This window comes from Gigantopelta aegis, chromosome 10 (assembly GCF_016097555.1).
Source record: "Gigantopelta aegis isolate Gae_Host chromosome 10, Gae_host_genome, whole genome shotgun sequence".
NCBI lineage: Eukaryota > Metazoa > Mollusca > Gastropoda > Neomphalida > Peltospiridae > Gigantopelta > Gigantopelta aegis.
Genome location: NC_054708.1, coordinates 87166535 through 87184578, shown reverse-complemented (window position 1 = coordinate 87184578; position 18044 = coordinate 87166535). Strand labels below are relative to the sequence as shown.

At 35.9% G+C, this 18044-nt stretch overlaps 1 protein-coding gene across 1 annotated transcript in view; it reads left to right on the top strand.

Moving 5' to 3' along the window:
- LOC121382973 (protein PTCD3 homolog, mitochondrial-like) overlaps positions 1–18044 on the top strand; it is a 48693-nt gene that overhangs the window by 416 nt on the left and 30233 nt on the right. The window contains exons 2-7 of the mRNA XM_041512672.1: positions 8178–8296; positions 9913–9952; positions 10652–10697; positions 12092–12160; positions 13621–13725; positions 15256–15382. Of these exons, the coding sequence (XP_041368606.1) occupies positions 8178–8296; positions 9913–9952; positions 10652–10697; positions 12092–12160; positions 13621–13725; positions 15256–15382 (506 nt within the window). The remainder of the gene's footprint in view (positions 1–8177; positions 8297–9912; positions 9953–10651; positions 10698–12091; positions 12161–13620; positions 13726–15255; positions 15383–18044) is intronic.

Here is an 18044-nt window from a genome sequence, read left to right as displayed (position 1 = left end):
GACATGGGTATATAGCGCACGTGACAGCCGGAGTGAATCGATTAATGACCCACCTGTTCGGACCGGTACTACAGCCAGATGCGGTCATATAGCAAAAAACTGAGACGGAAATGTTCTCAATTTTGCAGTGAAAATAAATGCTTATATAATGTATGTTCGCAATGGTGTATGTTGTTGGTGCCAATGAGAACCCGTTCTATGGGCAATCTTCACTTGAAGTTGGGCAGTTTAACATGGGTTTCAATGGCAGATGACATCTGTGTAGTGAGACCATAATGTAAAACATGAAATTACTGTTTATCCCAAAATATATAACTTTAGCAAGCCAAAATGAAAATGTACAAGTGTAGCATCCTTATAAAAGGTAATTACATCGATGTTGATTTCAGCCAAGTGTATGGGGGCCCTGTTTGGGTAAATATTGCAAACATGTCAATTTTATTTATTTTTATTATTTTTATTTTATTTTTATTTTTTAGGGGTGTGTTTGTCAAAATGTATATTCTAGTGTTCTTACATGTAATAAATAAATTAATCTGAGTGTCTAACACTGAGTTTCTCATTGTAAAAGGTCAAAATTCAAGGTCACAAGGTCAGTATCAAAATTCACCCTAATTTCTGTGATTTTGTGCATAATGATTTTTTTCAAATGTACAGTCATAATGACAAACAGTTTTGATGGTATTGTGAATATATAACATAGTTTTCTACTATGAAAGTAGAATTTGTGTCTGCCATTAACAATATGTGGATCTTCATGCTGAAATATACAGAAAAACCCAGGATTTCAACACTTCATTATGAAACAATTGTTGCCCATAGCAACAATTGATGGAAACTAATATTTTTAATGAACTAACTAGATAATTATCTTCTTTGTATGTTCCCCATATCAGAACTACCAACAAGGTCATACATTACCATATAGTGGCTGCTTGTTTGATGGCCATCTATTGTGTGGATGACCAAGGAGTAACAATGTGATATGAAGTTTTATTGGATGGTATGGTACATCTATCTTTTGGTGTATTGGTTAGAGTTCATAAGTTACACGGCTCTAGTATAGCTTTTCATGGTGTAAATGACCCAAATTATCAAACTGACTTCAAACCAAGTTTGACAAAATTGGTCACTAGACTTTAAGGTCTCACTACACAGATCACTTCCGGGTGAGAGTTCATTCATCACGGTCCACTATAGTTCCTAATTGTGACACATGTTATGGTTCACATATTCACTTCTAGGAAATGGTGAAGAATTAAAACAATATGTATGTTTAATGGTAAGCCTTCTGGCTGTATTTTGCCCATGTTATTTTGTAATATTGTGCATCGACCTTTTGGGACATGGGTATATAGCGCACGTGACAGCCGGAGTGAATCGATTAATGAACCACCTGTTCGGACCAGTACTACAGCCAGATGCGGTCATATAGCAAAAAACTGAGAGGGAAATGTTCTCAATTTTGCAGTGAAAATAAATGCTTATATAATGTATGTTCGCAATGGTGTATGTTGTTGGTGCCAACGAGAACCCGTTCTATGGGCAATCTTCACTTGAAGTTGGGCAGTTTAACATGGGTTTCAATGGCAGATGACATCTGTGTAGTGAGACCAAAACAAAACAAAACTGCCCCTGACACGTCACATCTGACTGATGTAGTTTTGTTTATTTCCTCTGCTGAACGTCATCTTGGTAGGAATTTAATAAAATTTTGTACTGGTATAATATTGTTCTAGAATCTGCTTGCCACTTAATAGTGACTACTATATATTATATCAACCCCTGTAACTTGTAAGTGTAAGTGCCCGCAGAAATCGACAATGCTGTGGAGATTCAGATTGCCACAGAGGTTTTCATTCTCCAGTATTTTTGTTTTGCCTTGAACTATATTGAACATGTTTTTACATTGTTGAACAGTGGCTATGGTGCAGTACGGGTGTTTTATTTTCGGTAAAATGTTCAACATACACTTCTACCAGTGTCGGCCTGATGATGAGATATTTGTAGAATAAGATACTAACTAGTATACTATGTAGAGATTGTTCATATGGGTTAGTCAAAATTTTTATACGTCATTTATATTGATAAAATATAGTATCCTTTTCTGTAGCCCGAGCTCTCTGACTGTAAGAGAGCTAGACGGACATTTGGACATAAACACGCTCTCATTACAGTCAGAGACCAACCTATGTCTTTTTTTGGCAATTCCTGACTACCAAACGGTAGGCAACGAGTCCCGCTCTAATACCACAACAATCCTATGTTTGACGTCAAATACCTTTACATCAATCATTTTCGAGTTAAGTGATACAAAAAAAATCCACATATTAATCACTAATACACATACTACAGAAAGAAACCCGACAGCACCCACATTCAGCTACGCTTTGTGACACTCCGTCGCAACAATTGCAAAGCTCGGCGATCTATTTCGAGACTGGGCGATTCCGCCTTGTGCAGCAGTTACAGGGGTCATCTCATAAGAGGGGTCATCTCATAAGAGGAGGCAGTACGTAGCACATACTTTTGCCGTATCCTGTCGATAACACCCCAAATGTATCCTTCAAATTCAAAATGGAATCAATAATGTGTAATTGTTTTGGTTTAATGACGTAATGAAATCCAAATTCATCCAAAACGGCATTAGCCAACTCTTCCATGTTGTAACTTCGCTTGATATGAGACGGCCCCTGTAACTGCTGCACAAGGCGGAATCGCCCAGTGCGCGATCACGTGGTCTACATCTCGAAATAGATCGCCGAGCTTTGCAATTGTTGCGACGGAGTGTCACGAAGCGTAGCTGAATGTGGGTGCTGTCGGGTTTCTTTCTGTAGTATGTGTATTAGTGATTAATATGTGGATTTTTTTTGTATCACTTAACTCGAAAATGATTGATGTAAAGGTATTTGACGTCGAACATAGGATTGTTGTGGTATTAGAGCGGGACTCGTTGCCTACCGTTTGGTAGTCAGGAATTGCCAAAAAAAGACATAGGTTGGTCTCTGACTGTAATGAGAGCGTGTTTATGTCCAAATGTCCGTCTAGCTCTCTTACAGTCAGAGTACTCGGGCTACCTTTTCTGGTGTCAAGTGGCTTAATTGACTAAAATAAATATAAAATAATAATATATAAACAAATGAACAAATATACAGATTTACTTAAGGATTGTCTGTTATTTCTTTTACGTTCATCGGGGTATGAACAAAAAAAATCGTCCGCAAACTGTGTGAATCGGCGAAGCCGTTCTCACATAAGTTTGCGGATGATTTTTTTTGTTCATACCCAGATGAACGTAAAAGAAATAACAGACAATACTTATAATTAAATTTGAATCATACATGCTAATAATAACACTAAAACGTCATACTTTATTTTGAATTATTTTTTATCCATAAACAATAACGCTCATTAAGACAACTTGCCCATATAAAATGACGTCATCACATATGACGTTCCCTGACGACGTAATTTTTACGTTCATCGAAAAATGAACAAACTCCCGTTGCTACGTCTGGACCAATCGGATGATGTTACTTTGTAATGAATGTAACAGAAATTTAATTATTTGTGTTTAAACTTTGAAAAGGGGTCATTCGGTCTTGGTGACAGATTTCCCAACAGAAATTATGCCGTTATTAAAGGTCCAGGCTCATTGAAAACTTAATTCACTATTGTTTGGTATCTACCTATACCTTTTACAATATACATGAAGTATCAATAACCCCCCCCCCCCCTCCCCCATAAAAAAAGAAAAAAGAAGAAAAATTGACCTGTTTTTAATATATTCAAAATAAAAAGTCCCATTTTCCCCATCGCCTGCCAAAAACGCCTGTTGACTCCAAGAGTTAAGGCATGTGACCCCATGACCCGCTAACAGGTATAACATGAAAGCGCGATTCGCAGCCTTTTAGACATTTTACTGGGAAGGTGGAATACGTGTATTTTTAAAACGCAAACTTTTTATTCTATTAAATTGAATTGTATGGATGGAATATTTTTTTGGAGATAGTTTTCAAATGTAAAATATGGTGAACCATTGTTTAGTGTTTTGATGTATCAAAGCTGCAGTTTTTTCGAACTTTAGACAAACCGACAATCACAGGGTTTGCTTGGAAGTGGTTTTTAAACCAAACCCGTGTGTAATGGAAAGGACCATCACAATGGGATAGGATCTGCAGTGACCACTTCAGCCCTGGGGATTACGACAATTATTTAAGGTGGTCGATAAGCATGACATCTAATTTTTTTTTTAAGCATATCTGTTCCAAGCCTGTATCTACGCCGATACAGCAAACAAGAAACCACGATGAACACCATCCAGTATAACTCAACAAATGCAGAATGGCTACCTTTTAGCATCAGCTGATCATGTCATGGTCAGCAGCCCAATCAAAGCTAAAGACACTGTCTTCACAGACAGCACATGAAAGTAGTCCTTATAAAAAACAAAGTAATGTCACAGGTATTCACTGACCACACAGGTAAAACATGCAATATGAAATTGACCACACAAGCCAAGTACAGAAAGAAATATACTGAAGAAAAGAAGTTATGGGACATGAAATACAAAACTATGTTTGCTATGTTATAATTATAGAAAGTATATTTCTGCCAGGGGTTGTATATCGTCCATTGCCCTATTTCAGTGAGGTTCCTGTTTCTGTGGTGGTATCGTTTGTGCGCAGCAGTACGTACATTTGAATAGTTTTGACACTGAGAAATCATACATACGTAACTGCAGGGCTAGGTCTGGCATTCGCCAATTGCGAATTTTGAAAGCAGATGGCGAATTTTAAATTAATTTGCCGAAATAAGTTCATGTAATAATTGACAGTTTTAAGAGAATAACAGTTGATTTCAATAATTGAGTTTTAAGAGAATAACAGTTGATTTCAATAATTGAGTTTTAAGAGAATAACTGTTGATTTCAATAATTGACAGTTTTAAGAGAATAACAGTTGATTTCAATGATTGACAGTTTTAAGAGAATAACTGTTGATTTCAATAATTGACAGTTTTAAGAGAATAACAGTTGATTTCAATGATTGACAGTTTTAAGAGAATAACAGTTGATTTCAATAATTGAGTTTTAAGAGAATAACAGTTGATTTCAATAATTGACAGTTTTAAGAGAATAACAGTTGATTTCAATAATTGACAGTTTTAAGAGAATAACAGTTGATTTCAATAATTGAGTTTTAAGAAAGTAACAGTTGATTTCAATAATTGACAATTTCAATAATTGACAGTTTTAAGAGAATAACAGTTGATTTCAATAATTGACAGTTTTAAGAAAGTAACTGTTGATTTCAATAATTGACAGTTTTAAGAGAATAACAGTTGATTTCAATAATTGAGTTTTAAGAGAATAACAGTTGATTTCAATAATTGAGTTTTAAGAGAATAACTGTTGATTTCAATAATTGACAGTTTTAAGAGAATAACAGTTGATTTCAATGATTGACAGTTTTAAGAGAATAACAGTTGATTTCAATAATTGAGTTTTAAGAGAATAACAGTTGATTTCAATAATTGACAGTTTTAAGAGAATAACAGTTGATTTCAATAATTGACAGTTTTAAGAGAATAACAGTTGATTTCAATAATTGACAATTTCAATAATTGACAGTTTTAAGAGAATAACAGTTGATTTCAATAATTGTCAGTTTTAAGAAAGTAACTGTTGATTTCAATAATTGACAGTTTTAAGAGAATAACAGTTGATTTCAATAATTGACAGTTTTAAGAGAATAACAGTTGATTTCAATAATTGAGTTTTAAGAGAATAACAGTTGATTTCAATAATTGAGTTTTAAGAGAATAACTGTTGATTTCAATAATTGACAGTTTTAAGAGAATAACAGTTGATTTCAATGATTGACAGTTTTAAGAGAATAACAGTTGATTTCAATAATTGAGTTTTAAGAGAATAACAGTTGATTTCAATAATTGACAGTTTTAAGAGAATAACAGTTGATTTCAATAATTGACAGTTTTAAGAGAATAACAGTTGATTTCAATAATTGAGTTTTAAGAAAGTAACAGTTGATTTCAATAATTGACAATTTCAATAATTGACAGTTTTAAGAGAATAACAGTTGATTTCAATAATTGTCAGTTTTAAGAAAGTAACTGTTGATTTCAATAATTGACAGTTTTAAGAGAATAACAGTTGATTTCAATAATTGAGTTTTAAGAGAATAACAGTTGATTTCAATAATTGACAGTTTTAAGAGAATAACAGTTGATTTCAATAATTGACAGTTTTAAGAGAATAACAGTTGATTTCAATAATTGAGTTTTAAGAAAGTAACAGTTGATTTCAATAATTGACAATTTCAATAATTGACAGTTTTAAGAGAATAACAGTTGATTTCAATAATTGACAGTTTTAAGAAAGTAACTGTTGATTTCAATAATTGACAGTTTTAAGAGAATAACAGTTGATTTCAATAATTGAGTTTTAAGAGAATAACAGTTGATTTCAATAATTGAGTTTTAAGAGAATAACTGTTGATTTCAATAATTGACAGTTTTAAGAGAATAACAGTTGATTTCAATGATTGACAGTTTTAAGAGAATAACAGTTGATTTCAATAATTGAGTTTTAAGAGAATAACAGTTGATTTCAATAATTGACAGTTTTAAGAGAATAACAGTTGATTTCAATAATTGACAGTTTTAAGAGAATAACAGTTGATTTCAATAATTGAGTTTTAAGAAAGTAACAGTTGATTTCAATAATTGACAGTTTTAAGAGAATAACAGTTGATTTCAATAATTGACAGTTTTAAGAGAATAACAGTTGATTTCAATAATTGAGTTTTAAGAGAATAACAGTTGATTTCAATAATTGAGTTTTAAGAGAATAACTGTTGATTTCAATAATTGACAGTTTTAAGAGAATAACAGTTGATTTCAATGATTGACAGTTTTAAGAGAATAACAGTTGATTTCAATAATTGAGTTTTAAGAGAATAACAGTTGATTTCAATAATTGACAGTTTTAAGAGAATAACAGTTGATTTCAATAATTGACAGTTTTAAGAGAATAACAGTTGATTTCAATAATTGAGTTTTAAGAAAGTAACAGTTGATTTCAATAATTGACAATTTCAATAATTGACAGTTTTAAGAGAATAACAGTTGATTTCAATAATTGTCAGTTTTAAGAAAGTAACTGTTGATTTCAATAATTGACAGTTTTAAGAGAATAACAGTTGATTTCAATAATTGACAGTTTTAAGAGAATAACAGTTGATTTCAATAATTGACAGTTTTAAGAGAATAACTGTTGATTTCTGCAATTTTTGAAGTTTAATAGACAATTTGGTGAAATATTTTGCTCACCCAGAGCTAGCCCTGTAAATGTGTGGTAACCAACACACCATCTCCCAGAAATTAAATTGGATGTTCCAGGACTTGCAACAAAGGAGGGGGGGGGGGGGAATCACCATCTCAACAGCTGGCACTCACCCTAGAAATGATAGACAGGCGATATCCAAAGATAACCTAGATCCACACATTCACAGATGGCTCAGTGGAGAAAGCTATATAAAAAGGTGGAAGTGGAGCATACATCAGTAATCCAGATGGCTCCTCGACCTCCCTCTCCATTCCAGTTGGTGAGCTAAGCTCGAACTACAGAGCAGAATTGCAAGCCCTGACTGCCACGACAGAGCTTCTGATAGAGAAAGGAATTAAACAGAATACAGTGCTTCTAACAAAGTCCTTGTCAGCTCTCCAGTAACTTTCATCAGGACCCTCAGAACTTCTGATTAAACAACTACAAGAAAAACTGAATGCTCTTAATCAAAGCTGCAAGGTGATATTACAGTGGATTACAGTGACTGCCAATAATATATTTTTTATCCAGAATAATTGGGGGAGGGGGAGGTGGACCTAATATAAAATAGCATAAAACTAAACCTTAAGTTTAAACCCTAATCACTAGGACTTACAGTCCTAATATAAAATAATATTAAAAAAGAAAGAAAATAGCACAAACATAAAATTAAACCCAGTCATAAGTATCGAAAATTACAGATTTACCATTTAGTGAATGGTAAAGTGTTATACTTAGGTTGCAAACTAAGTACACACATCATGCATTTACATGTAGCATTGCAACTACATCCTGGTGATAGCTGATATTTTAAAACTTTTCCTTCCAGATATCCAGCTGTTCTTACACCTTATGCAGAACCTTGGTCTGTGGATGCACTCCGATATTCTTCTGTCTCAGCCTCTCGGACAGAACGAGCATCTACAAAACATCTCGACACATTACAAGGTATGTGTACAAAGTTACCAAAAATAACAAAACATCTCGACACATTACAAGGTACGTGTACAGTGCTACCAAAAATAACAAAACATCTCAGCACATTACAAGGTACGTGTTCAGTGCTACCAAAATAACAAAACATCTCGGCACATTACAAGGTACGTGTACAGTGCTACTAAAAACAACCAGGATCAAGTGTATACAACCAGGATCAAGTGTATACAACAAGGATCAAGTGCATACAACCAGGAGCAAGTGTATACAACCAGGAGCAAGTGTATACACCAAGAACAAATTTATACAACCAGGAGCAAGTGTATACAACCAGGATCAAGTGTATACGACCAGAATCAAGTGTATACGACCAGAATCAAGTGTATACAACCAGGAGCAAGTGTATACAACTAGGAGCAAGTGTATACAACTAGGAGCAAGTGTATACAACCAGGAGCAAGTGTGTACAACCAGGAGCAAGTGTACAACCAGGAGCAAGTGCATACAGCCAGGTACAAGTGCATACGACCAGGAGCAAATGTATACGACCAGGAGCAAGTGTATACGACCAGGAGCAAGTGTATACGACCAGAAGCAAGTGTATACGACCAGGAGCAAGTGTATACAACCAGGAGCAAGTGTACAGCCAGGAGCAAGTGCATACAGCCAGGAGCAAGTGTATACAGGCACAAATCGAGGGGGGATCGGCGAAGTCTCGACCCCCTGGTCATGGAGCAAACAGAATTCTTCCATTTTTTTAAAATGCATTCATTGAAAATACACAACTTGAATTTTAGTGGCTACATGTAGACCTCTTCTCTGCAAGAAATGCTTTATCTGTGCCCATTAAGCTGTATAGTCACGGTCAGGGAGTTGGTCCATGATACAGCAATCATGGATGGGTTGCACCGTATTGCAACCACTTGGGTCCCAGTGCATGCAGAATATTTTTTGAAAAAAGAATGAAAAAAAACCCAACTTATAAATTGACTATAAAATCGTCAACACTCCTAAAAATCCTTTCTTGCAAGTGCTTTGTCCACCAAATAAGAACATTGTTCGAGCCCGATGGCAAGTGGTGATGGGGAAAACACAAAATCAAGCACCACAAAAGTGACAGTTTTAATTTAATGGCATAATCGTGTTAAACAAAGATAAAAAAGATCTACACGTCGATTCCTTTGATTTATTTTCACATGCAACAGTTCACTCATGAATTGTTGGCCAACAGTAATCTGTGCTCCATCCCTGACATGAATGTAACTACTGAATCATTTTATTCAAGTCCAAAATGTTCCCATATATTTTGCTGCCATTTTCCTCTAACTGCCAAACAATTGTTACCACGTTTCGTGCACTTATACCATCTCCCCTTCTAACAGTAAACATAAAATAGGTCAGCTTTCTAAAGGATATTTTTATTAAATATTTTTTGATGGTTTAAAAGAATACATGTACACTGACATTAAAAGCTTCACAAGCATACAGTCTGTACGAGCATGTTGATGCTTCTGCTTCAAGATTATCAACATTGTCATACTGTTTGTCAACACAATCTTGTCGTTGATGATATTCTAAACACATTTAATTATTTTCCTGTTTAGTAATTGATGGCTCTTCTGTTTCAGATGATACCGACACCATAGTCATTCCTCGAAGGAAGAAACGGTATGTTGACCTAGTGGAATAGTTTATCATTACTTAACTCGCACTGACGTGCTTAACAACATGATTGTCACTGGATTAATGCTATTAAATGTATTTGAAAGTATATTTTTACTCACAAAATATTTATTACATATAATTTTATGTTAAGTATTGGTTTCACAAGTTAAATTTATAACTAATGTGAATGCCATTTTAAAAATACTTAGTGGTGGTTTACATTTGATTGGCATTTCACAAGTTAGATAACTCCATGAAATTTTCTTTTTTGATAATAAGCAGGCAAATAATTTGAATGCCAATTAGGATGGGCTTTTTGGACACTTAAATATGCATCTGTAATATAAGAAACGGCATGATAAACATATACATGTACTCTGCCTCCATTAATCTTAGGTAGGAATTTGGCAACAACATTCGAAAATGTTAGCCTATTTTTATGGTTATTATACTTATATGAAGTAGATATTAATTTGTTTTCCCTTGAAATTCCTGTCATTAGTTTGGATATTGAATGATTCTGATGTACAGGACTGACTCAGTAAAGGTTTTGTGTCTTATTTATTGAACTGTCATCAGATGAGCTTTGACGATCCATTTGAGCATTTTGCTACACTATATATTAGGGACTAGACATAAAGTTGGTCGTGGACAATTATACGGTATGTTGTCATAGTGTAATTAAATACTCTTTTTTTTCAGTGATTCCCTGTCAATTCTGAAGGCTTTGGCGTCGACTGTTGGCACGGTAATATTTGTTGTAGTTGTATCGTCAGCCAGATATTCCCTTTCTTTCAATTAATATTATGTAGCCGGCACTAATCTGTCATTGTATCTCAGTGGGTAGAATGCTCTCCTCAAGTGTCTGGGTTGTAGGATCAAGTCTACTCAGTGGACTCATTCTCTGACTGCATGTTTACCTGTCCCAACATGCAGTGCCCCACAACTGGTATATCACAGGTTGTGGTATATGCTGTCCTGTCTGTGGGAAACTACACATATAGAGGATACTCCCCGAGTGTCTTGTGATATGATAATTTATCAGCACGAGTTGATAAAAGTATAAAATCCGAATCTTGCATAGGATTTTTATTTGTTTATCAACAAGTACTGATAAATTACAAGACATGAGGAGGGTATTCTTTTTATCATCCATTTTCATTCTTTTTCATTTTAATTAGAATGTAGTGAATAAAATTTGACCAATGAAGATTATAAGAAGCGATATCTTCAAGGAGAATATTGCAGTCGATATCACAAATTACAGTGCCAGTGATATCTCCTACAAAAGCCTTTAATGGATGATAAATAAGATCCCTTGCTGCTAATAGGACCAAGTAAAAGTTTTTCTTTGAAGAATTTCATGTATATGTCATAATTGCTAACTGTTTAACATTCAGTAGCAGATGATTAATAAATTATTGTGCTCTGGAGGTGTCGTTAAACAAAACAAATTTAGCTTTTTTTCACCATGTACAAATTAAAATGTATGTTGTGAACATATCACAAGAAATTTACCAAATACCTAATTAAGAAATTTTTGACATTACTGTAATATATTTTTGGGGATATAAACTACACTTAATGGTATTTACAAAAAGAAAAAGGACAGCTTCATCAGTTATAGCTTACATGTTCTCTTTTTCTTACCTCACCACACACGGGTTCATAGGGGTAGTGCTAGTCTTGGAAAGTCAATTAAGTTACAAATGTTAATATTTGCCTAATTTGAATCTTGAAAATCGTGAATTTTGAGTTGGGTCATGGAAAGTAATGGAAATAAAAGTGATTAATATATAAATTTTTTCCCCATTTCAAATAACTCAAAAATTGATTGTCTGTTCTCATCATTTAAAAAACAACAACTTTGTATTAATATACTGGTAAGAATAACATTTTTATCAATCCAGAGCTAACACTAGAACAAATTTTGGTTTAGTCTATTTTCAGATATGTAGAGTATTTCACGTTGTACAAAAATTGGCAATTGGCTAATTTGGCTCTGTGAATCTAGAAGGAAAACATCTTCAACATCCTCGAGAAGATCAGGGAAAATTAATTAAAAAGTCATTGAAAATTGTGTTGTCACTAACGAGCTGTTTGATCTCTATCATACTGAAGACTGTTTATTCTTGTTTTCAGGATCACCATGCTCCACACTACAAGTTCATAGACGACCCATATCTTATCCCCACCTCTAGCGCTCAGAAGGTGAGTTCACAACACTCCACACTACAAGTTCATAGACGACCCATATCTCATCCTCACCTCTAGCGCTCAGAAGGTGAGGTCACAACACTCCACACTACAAGTTCATAGACGACCTGTATCTCATCCCCACCTCTAGCGCTCAGAAGATGAGTTCACAACACTCCACACTACAAGTTCATAGACGACCTGTATCTCATCCCCACCTCTAGCGCTCAGAAGGTGAGTTCACAACACTCCACACTACAAGTTCATAGACGACCCATATCTCATCCTCACCTCTAGCGCTCAGAAGGTGAGTTCACAACACTCCACATTACAAGTTCATAGACGACCTGTATCTCATCCTCACCTCTAGCGCTCAGAAGGTGAGGTCACAACACTCCACACTACAAGTTCATAGACGACCCATATCTCATCCTCACCTCTAGCGCTCAGAAGGTGAGTTCACAACACTCCACATTACAAGTTCATAGACGACCCATATCTCATCCTCACCTCTAGCGCTCAGAAGGTGAGGTCACAACACTCCACACTACAAGTTCATAGACGACCCATATCTCATCCCCACCTCTAGCGCTCAGAAGGTGAGGTCACAACACTCCACACTACAAGTTCATAGACGACCCATATCTCATCCTCACCTCTAGCGCTCAGAAGGTGAGTTCACAACACTCCACACTACAAGTTCATAGACGACCCATATCTCATCCTCACCTCTAGCGCTCAGAAGGTGAGGTCACAACACTCCACACTACAAGTTCATAGACGACCTGTATCTCATCCCCACCTCTAGCGCTCAGAAGGTGAGGTCACCCAGCACTCCACATTACAAGTTCATAGACGACCTGTATCTCATCCCCACCTCTAGTGCTCAGAAGGTGAGTTCACAACACTCCATGCTACAAGTTCATACACGACCTGTATCTCATCCCCACCTGTCCAATTCAAGTTTAAGATAGTAAATGAGATGATATGTGTACAATATGTAAAGAAACATCAAGGCAATGTCTGCCTACCACTAAACAACTCTTCTTGGTGGTCTTTGTTTTGGTTAATCAGTCAATGTACTAACATCATTTTCTTTTCAACTTAGCCTTACCTCTGACTTATGGCACTTTTCCACTGTAAAATTGATTCCTGGCCATTGAGCTGCTCGGATCAGCTCACAATCAAGGGGGAAGTGCCAGAGATGACAGATCCGGTTAAGTATTCACAGAAAGAGAAAGTGATCTAAATTTCTTTTCTCCATTTAACAATAATAATCCCCCCCCCCCCCCCCCCCCCCCCTTCAATATCTGCACAATTGTGTATATATAGAGAAATGCTGTTACATTTTGTGATGACTTTCTGGTTACCAACTAGTACAAATATGACATACAAGTACAAACTTATAGTCACTGAGAATGTCACGTGTTAAGCATTTACTAAATCTTTACGACAGTTTTTTTGCTGTGTTTCAGAGAAACTTTGCCCTGTCGAAAGCCTCAGGGAAGAAGGCGGCACGCTACATCATTGACCATTATTCCGACTTCTTTCCAGAGGGTACTGAGAAACCTGTTATCGAGGTAATTGATACAAGAATCTTCTTAGTGTATTTATCAGTGTGCGGGGTGGGAGCCCAGTGGTAAAGTGTTTGCTTTATGTGCCGTCGGTGGATCCATTGGGCTGTTTCTCGTCCCAGCCAGTGCTCCACAACTGGTGTAACAAAGGCTGTGGTCTGTACTATCCTGTCTGTGGGATAGTGCATATAAAAGATCCCTTGCTGCTAATCGAAAAGAGTAGTCCATGAAGTGGTGACAGCGGGTTTCCTTTCTCAATATCTGTGTGGTCTGATGCCATATAACTGTAAATAAAATGTGTTGAGTGCATTGTTAAATAAAACATTTCTTTCTGTCTTTTATCAGTGTGCATCTAGTTATTCAGGTAATTAATACTTAATACAAATCACTTAAAGATGGTGTTTTTACAGCACTGGATATTTAACACCACCCCAGCATGAACGACTCATTGGATGTCAGACAATTAATACTTAATACAAATCACTTAAAGATGGTGTTTTCACAGCACTGGATATTTAACACCACCCCAGCATGAACAACTCATTGGATGTCAGACAATGATAAATGACATCAACATAAAAAAATTATCATAAACACAGTGTACACAGACGTGAAATAGTGACATTTATTAAAGACACAATGACACATCCACATAATATACCAAAATAAAATATTTAAATTATTATAAACACTGTACATAAAAGTGAAATAGTGACATTTATTAACAACATATCAACATAATATACCAAAATAAAATATATAAAAAGACTCACAAAAATACCCTCATTATGGTCAAACCACTGGAAACAGTATTTGGACGTGTCATAAACATACAATCAATTGAGCTTTGGTAAACCAGTGTTGCATTGAATTGTCAACAAAATGAAAATCATATTTGGAAACGTTTTATAACAGATATTTATAGAATTTGTTTTAACATTTGAAAGAGACACAGAATGTTGTGCAGTATTTTCCACTCAGGGTTGACAAACGGTACACACTGAGGAATATGTAAATAATGGTTTAAATTCAATGCATGGATGGGTTACGTAGAACTAGATTTGAGCAAACAAAACAATTTTCACAATTATCAGATACCTGTTTGGAACAAGTTGTAAGATAAATAGTATCTTAGGGACACAAATGTATTCTATTTCTTACACATCCTAAAAAAGGTTTAAAATATACTTAAATGTCTTTTTCAATGAAAACCTATTTACGGCCCTTGTGTTATAGTGAACTTGTGCGTCACAGATAAGTCAATTTCAGGTTAACTTGTACGTCATAGAGTGATCGATTTGACTGTTCTTTTTTTTCATTGGATGGTATGGCATTGGTGTCCTAGTCATCACCTAGTAGCAACCAGTTGTATGTCTTTAAAATATTAATGCACGTATATGTGTTAACAAGTATGTGTTATAAAAAATAACAAATGATGTTCTCACCAAAGGGTGTGCAAGAAACATGTTTAAGCTGCAATATAATGTGTCAGTATGAGATGATGAGTTATTTGAATAGAAGCGTGTGTGATTGCAGGCGTACCGGTCATCGGGGGAGGAGCAGTACACCCACCAGGATGCCAGTGAGGACGCCCTGCTGGAGCGGATCAACAAGAGGAAGGTTGCATACGCCACAGAGGTCTACAGCAAGATCAAACAGAACGGTACGTTCTAATACCGCGGCATCAAGTGTATGGCATTTTAATGAAACAGAACAGTTCGTTGTAATACCGCCGTATCATCAAGTGTATGGCATTTTAATGAAACAGAACAGTTCGTTGTAATACCGCCGTATCATCAAGTGTATGGCATTTTAATGAAACAGAACAGTTCGTTGTAATACCGCCGTATCATCAACTGTATGGCATTTTAATGAAACAGAACAGTTCGTTCTAATACCGCCTTATCATCAAGTGTATGGCATTTTAATGCAACAGAACAGTTCGTTGTAATACCGCCGTATCATCAAGTGTATGGCATTTTAATGAAACAGAACAGTTCGTTGTAATACCGCGGTATCATCAACTGTATGGCATTTTAATGAAACAGAACAGTTTGTTGTAATACCGCCGTATCATCAAGTGTATGGCATTTTAATCTTCAAAATGGACACTGTGTGTCGGAATTATGACTGTGACATCCAATACTTTATTGATCAATGTCCTCTAGTGGTGGTGTTGAACAAAACTAATTTTCTATTTTACCAAATGTGAGAGATCTGGAACCTTTAATTAAGAGAACTGTAATATTTTAGCTTCATTAGTTCTATAATTGAAAACAAAATTAAAATAAGATAATGTCAGTTTGTGTGAAATTATCATCACCACAGATCACAGAATGTATTCTGAGTGATACATTCAGCATTCAATTTACATGAGTTATACCCCTTTACATGAGTTATACCCCTTTACATAGATCTATTATAAGATTAGTATAAGCTTTGAAAAATGGTCTGTTTCCTTTCCAAATGGCTTGTAGACAGCATGTAAATCAAAACAAAAATCTCACGACAGGAATCTACATGGTTTGTTCAGCAGCTGTATATTATATTAAATAGCAGCAGGAGTGCACAAATGTGAAATTGTGATGGTGCCCAGTGGGCAACCAATAGATGAAGTTTGGTTGCCCACATATTTCATAAAAGTTCTATGAATATAATTTTTAACTATCATTAAAATGAAACTGAAATTTAAAATATTTTTATTATTATCATTACTTATCAATTTGGGAAGGGGTAGTTCAACAATTACCTGACAAATCGGGTTTTTATATCCCCTCCCTATCACAACATCATGTTATGCTGGGGAAAACATGCACACACACGCACAAATGCATGCGCACATACACTTCACCTCCTCCCAAAAAAAGGCGCAAATAAACTTTAAAATTATGTAATACTCATTTCAACAGCTGCATCATCCATTCCCAAAGATTAATACGTACTTTATCCAACATTATTCAGTGCAAATGTTTAACGACTGCTTAACCTCTGTGTAGGAGATTGAACAAATTAAACACAAGGAATATTACAAGATATTGTTTTAAAAGGATACATAATTCTTAATTGAATTGATGGCAGCATTAGGGTGGATATTTATATCGCCTGTCAATCAAGTTGTCAGTGCTGATACTTTTGAATTGCCCGTGACTGTTCGAGTGTTGTGAAGTTTTGTTTTTCATTTTATTTTTTATGATTTTCTTGGTTGCCCGTCAGGCAACTGTTTGACAAAGAATGGTTGTCTGCAACATATTTTGCTTGTCCCGGGTGCGCGGACAACCATTTTATGCACCCCTGAGCAGTGTCGGGTCCGTTAGTACTTGTGAGTTTACTAGGGATAAATGATTCGGATAGTTCTCAAACACCAGTGAGCCCTGTCGGGTCCGTTAGTACTTGTGAGTTTACTAGCGATAAATGATTCGGATTGTTCTCAAACACCAGTGAGCAGTGTCGGGTCCGTTAGTACTTGTGAGTTTACTAGGGATAAATGATTCGGATTGTTCTCAAACACCAGTGAGCAGTGTCGGGTCCGTTAGTACTTGTGAGTTTACTAGCGATAAATGATTCGGATTGTTCTCAAACACCAGTGAGCAGTGTCGGGTCCGTTAGTACTTGTGAGTTTACTAGGGATAAATGATTCGGATTGTTCTCAAACACCAGTGAGCAGTGTCGGGTCCGTTAGTACTTGTGAGTTTACTAGGGATAAATGATTCGGATTGTTCTCAAACACCAGTGAGCGGTGTCGGGTCCGTTAGTACTTGTGAGTTTACTAGGGATAAATGATTCGGATTGTTCTCAAACACCAGTGAGCGGTGTCGGGTCCGTTAGTACTTGTGAGTTTACTAGCGATAAATGATTCGGATTGTTCTCAAACACCAGTGAGCGGTGTCGGGTCCGTTAGTACTTGTGAGTTTACTAGCGATAAATGATTCGGATTGTTCTCAAACACCAGTGAGCGGTGTCGGGTCCGTTAGTACTTGTGAGTTTACTAGCGATAAATGATTCGGATTGTTCTCAAACACCAGTGAGCGGTGTCGGGTCCGTTAGTACTTGTGAGTTTTCTAGGGATAAATGATTCGGATAGTTCTCAAACACCAGTGAGCAGTTTCGGGTCCGTTAGTACTTGTGAGTTTACTAGGGATAAATGATTCGGATTGTTCTCAAACACCAGTGAGCAGTGTCGGGTCCGTTAGTACTTGTGAGTTTACTAGCGATAAATGATTCGGATTGTTCTCAAACACCAGTGAGCAGTGTCGGGTCCGTTAGTACTTGTGAGTTTACTAGCGATAAATGATTCGGATTGTTCTCAAACACCAGTGAGCAGTGTC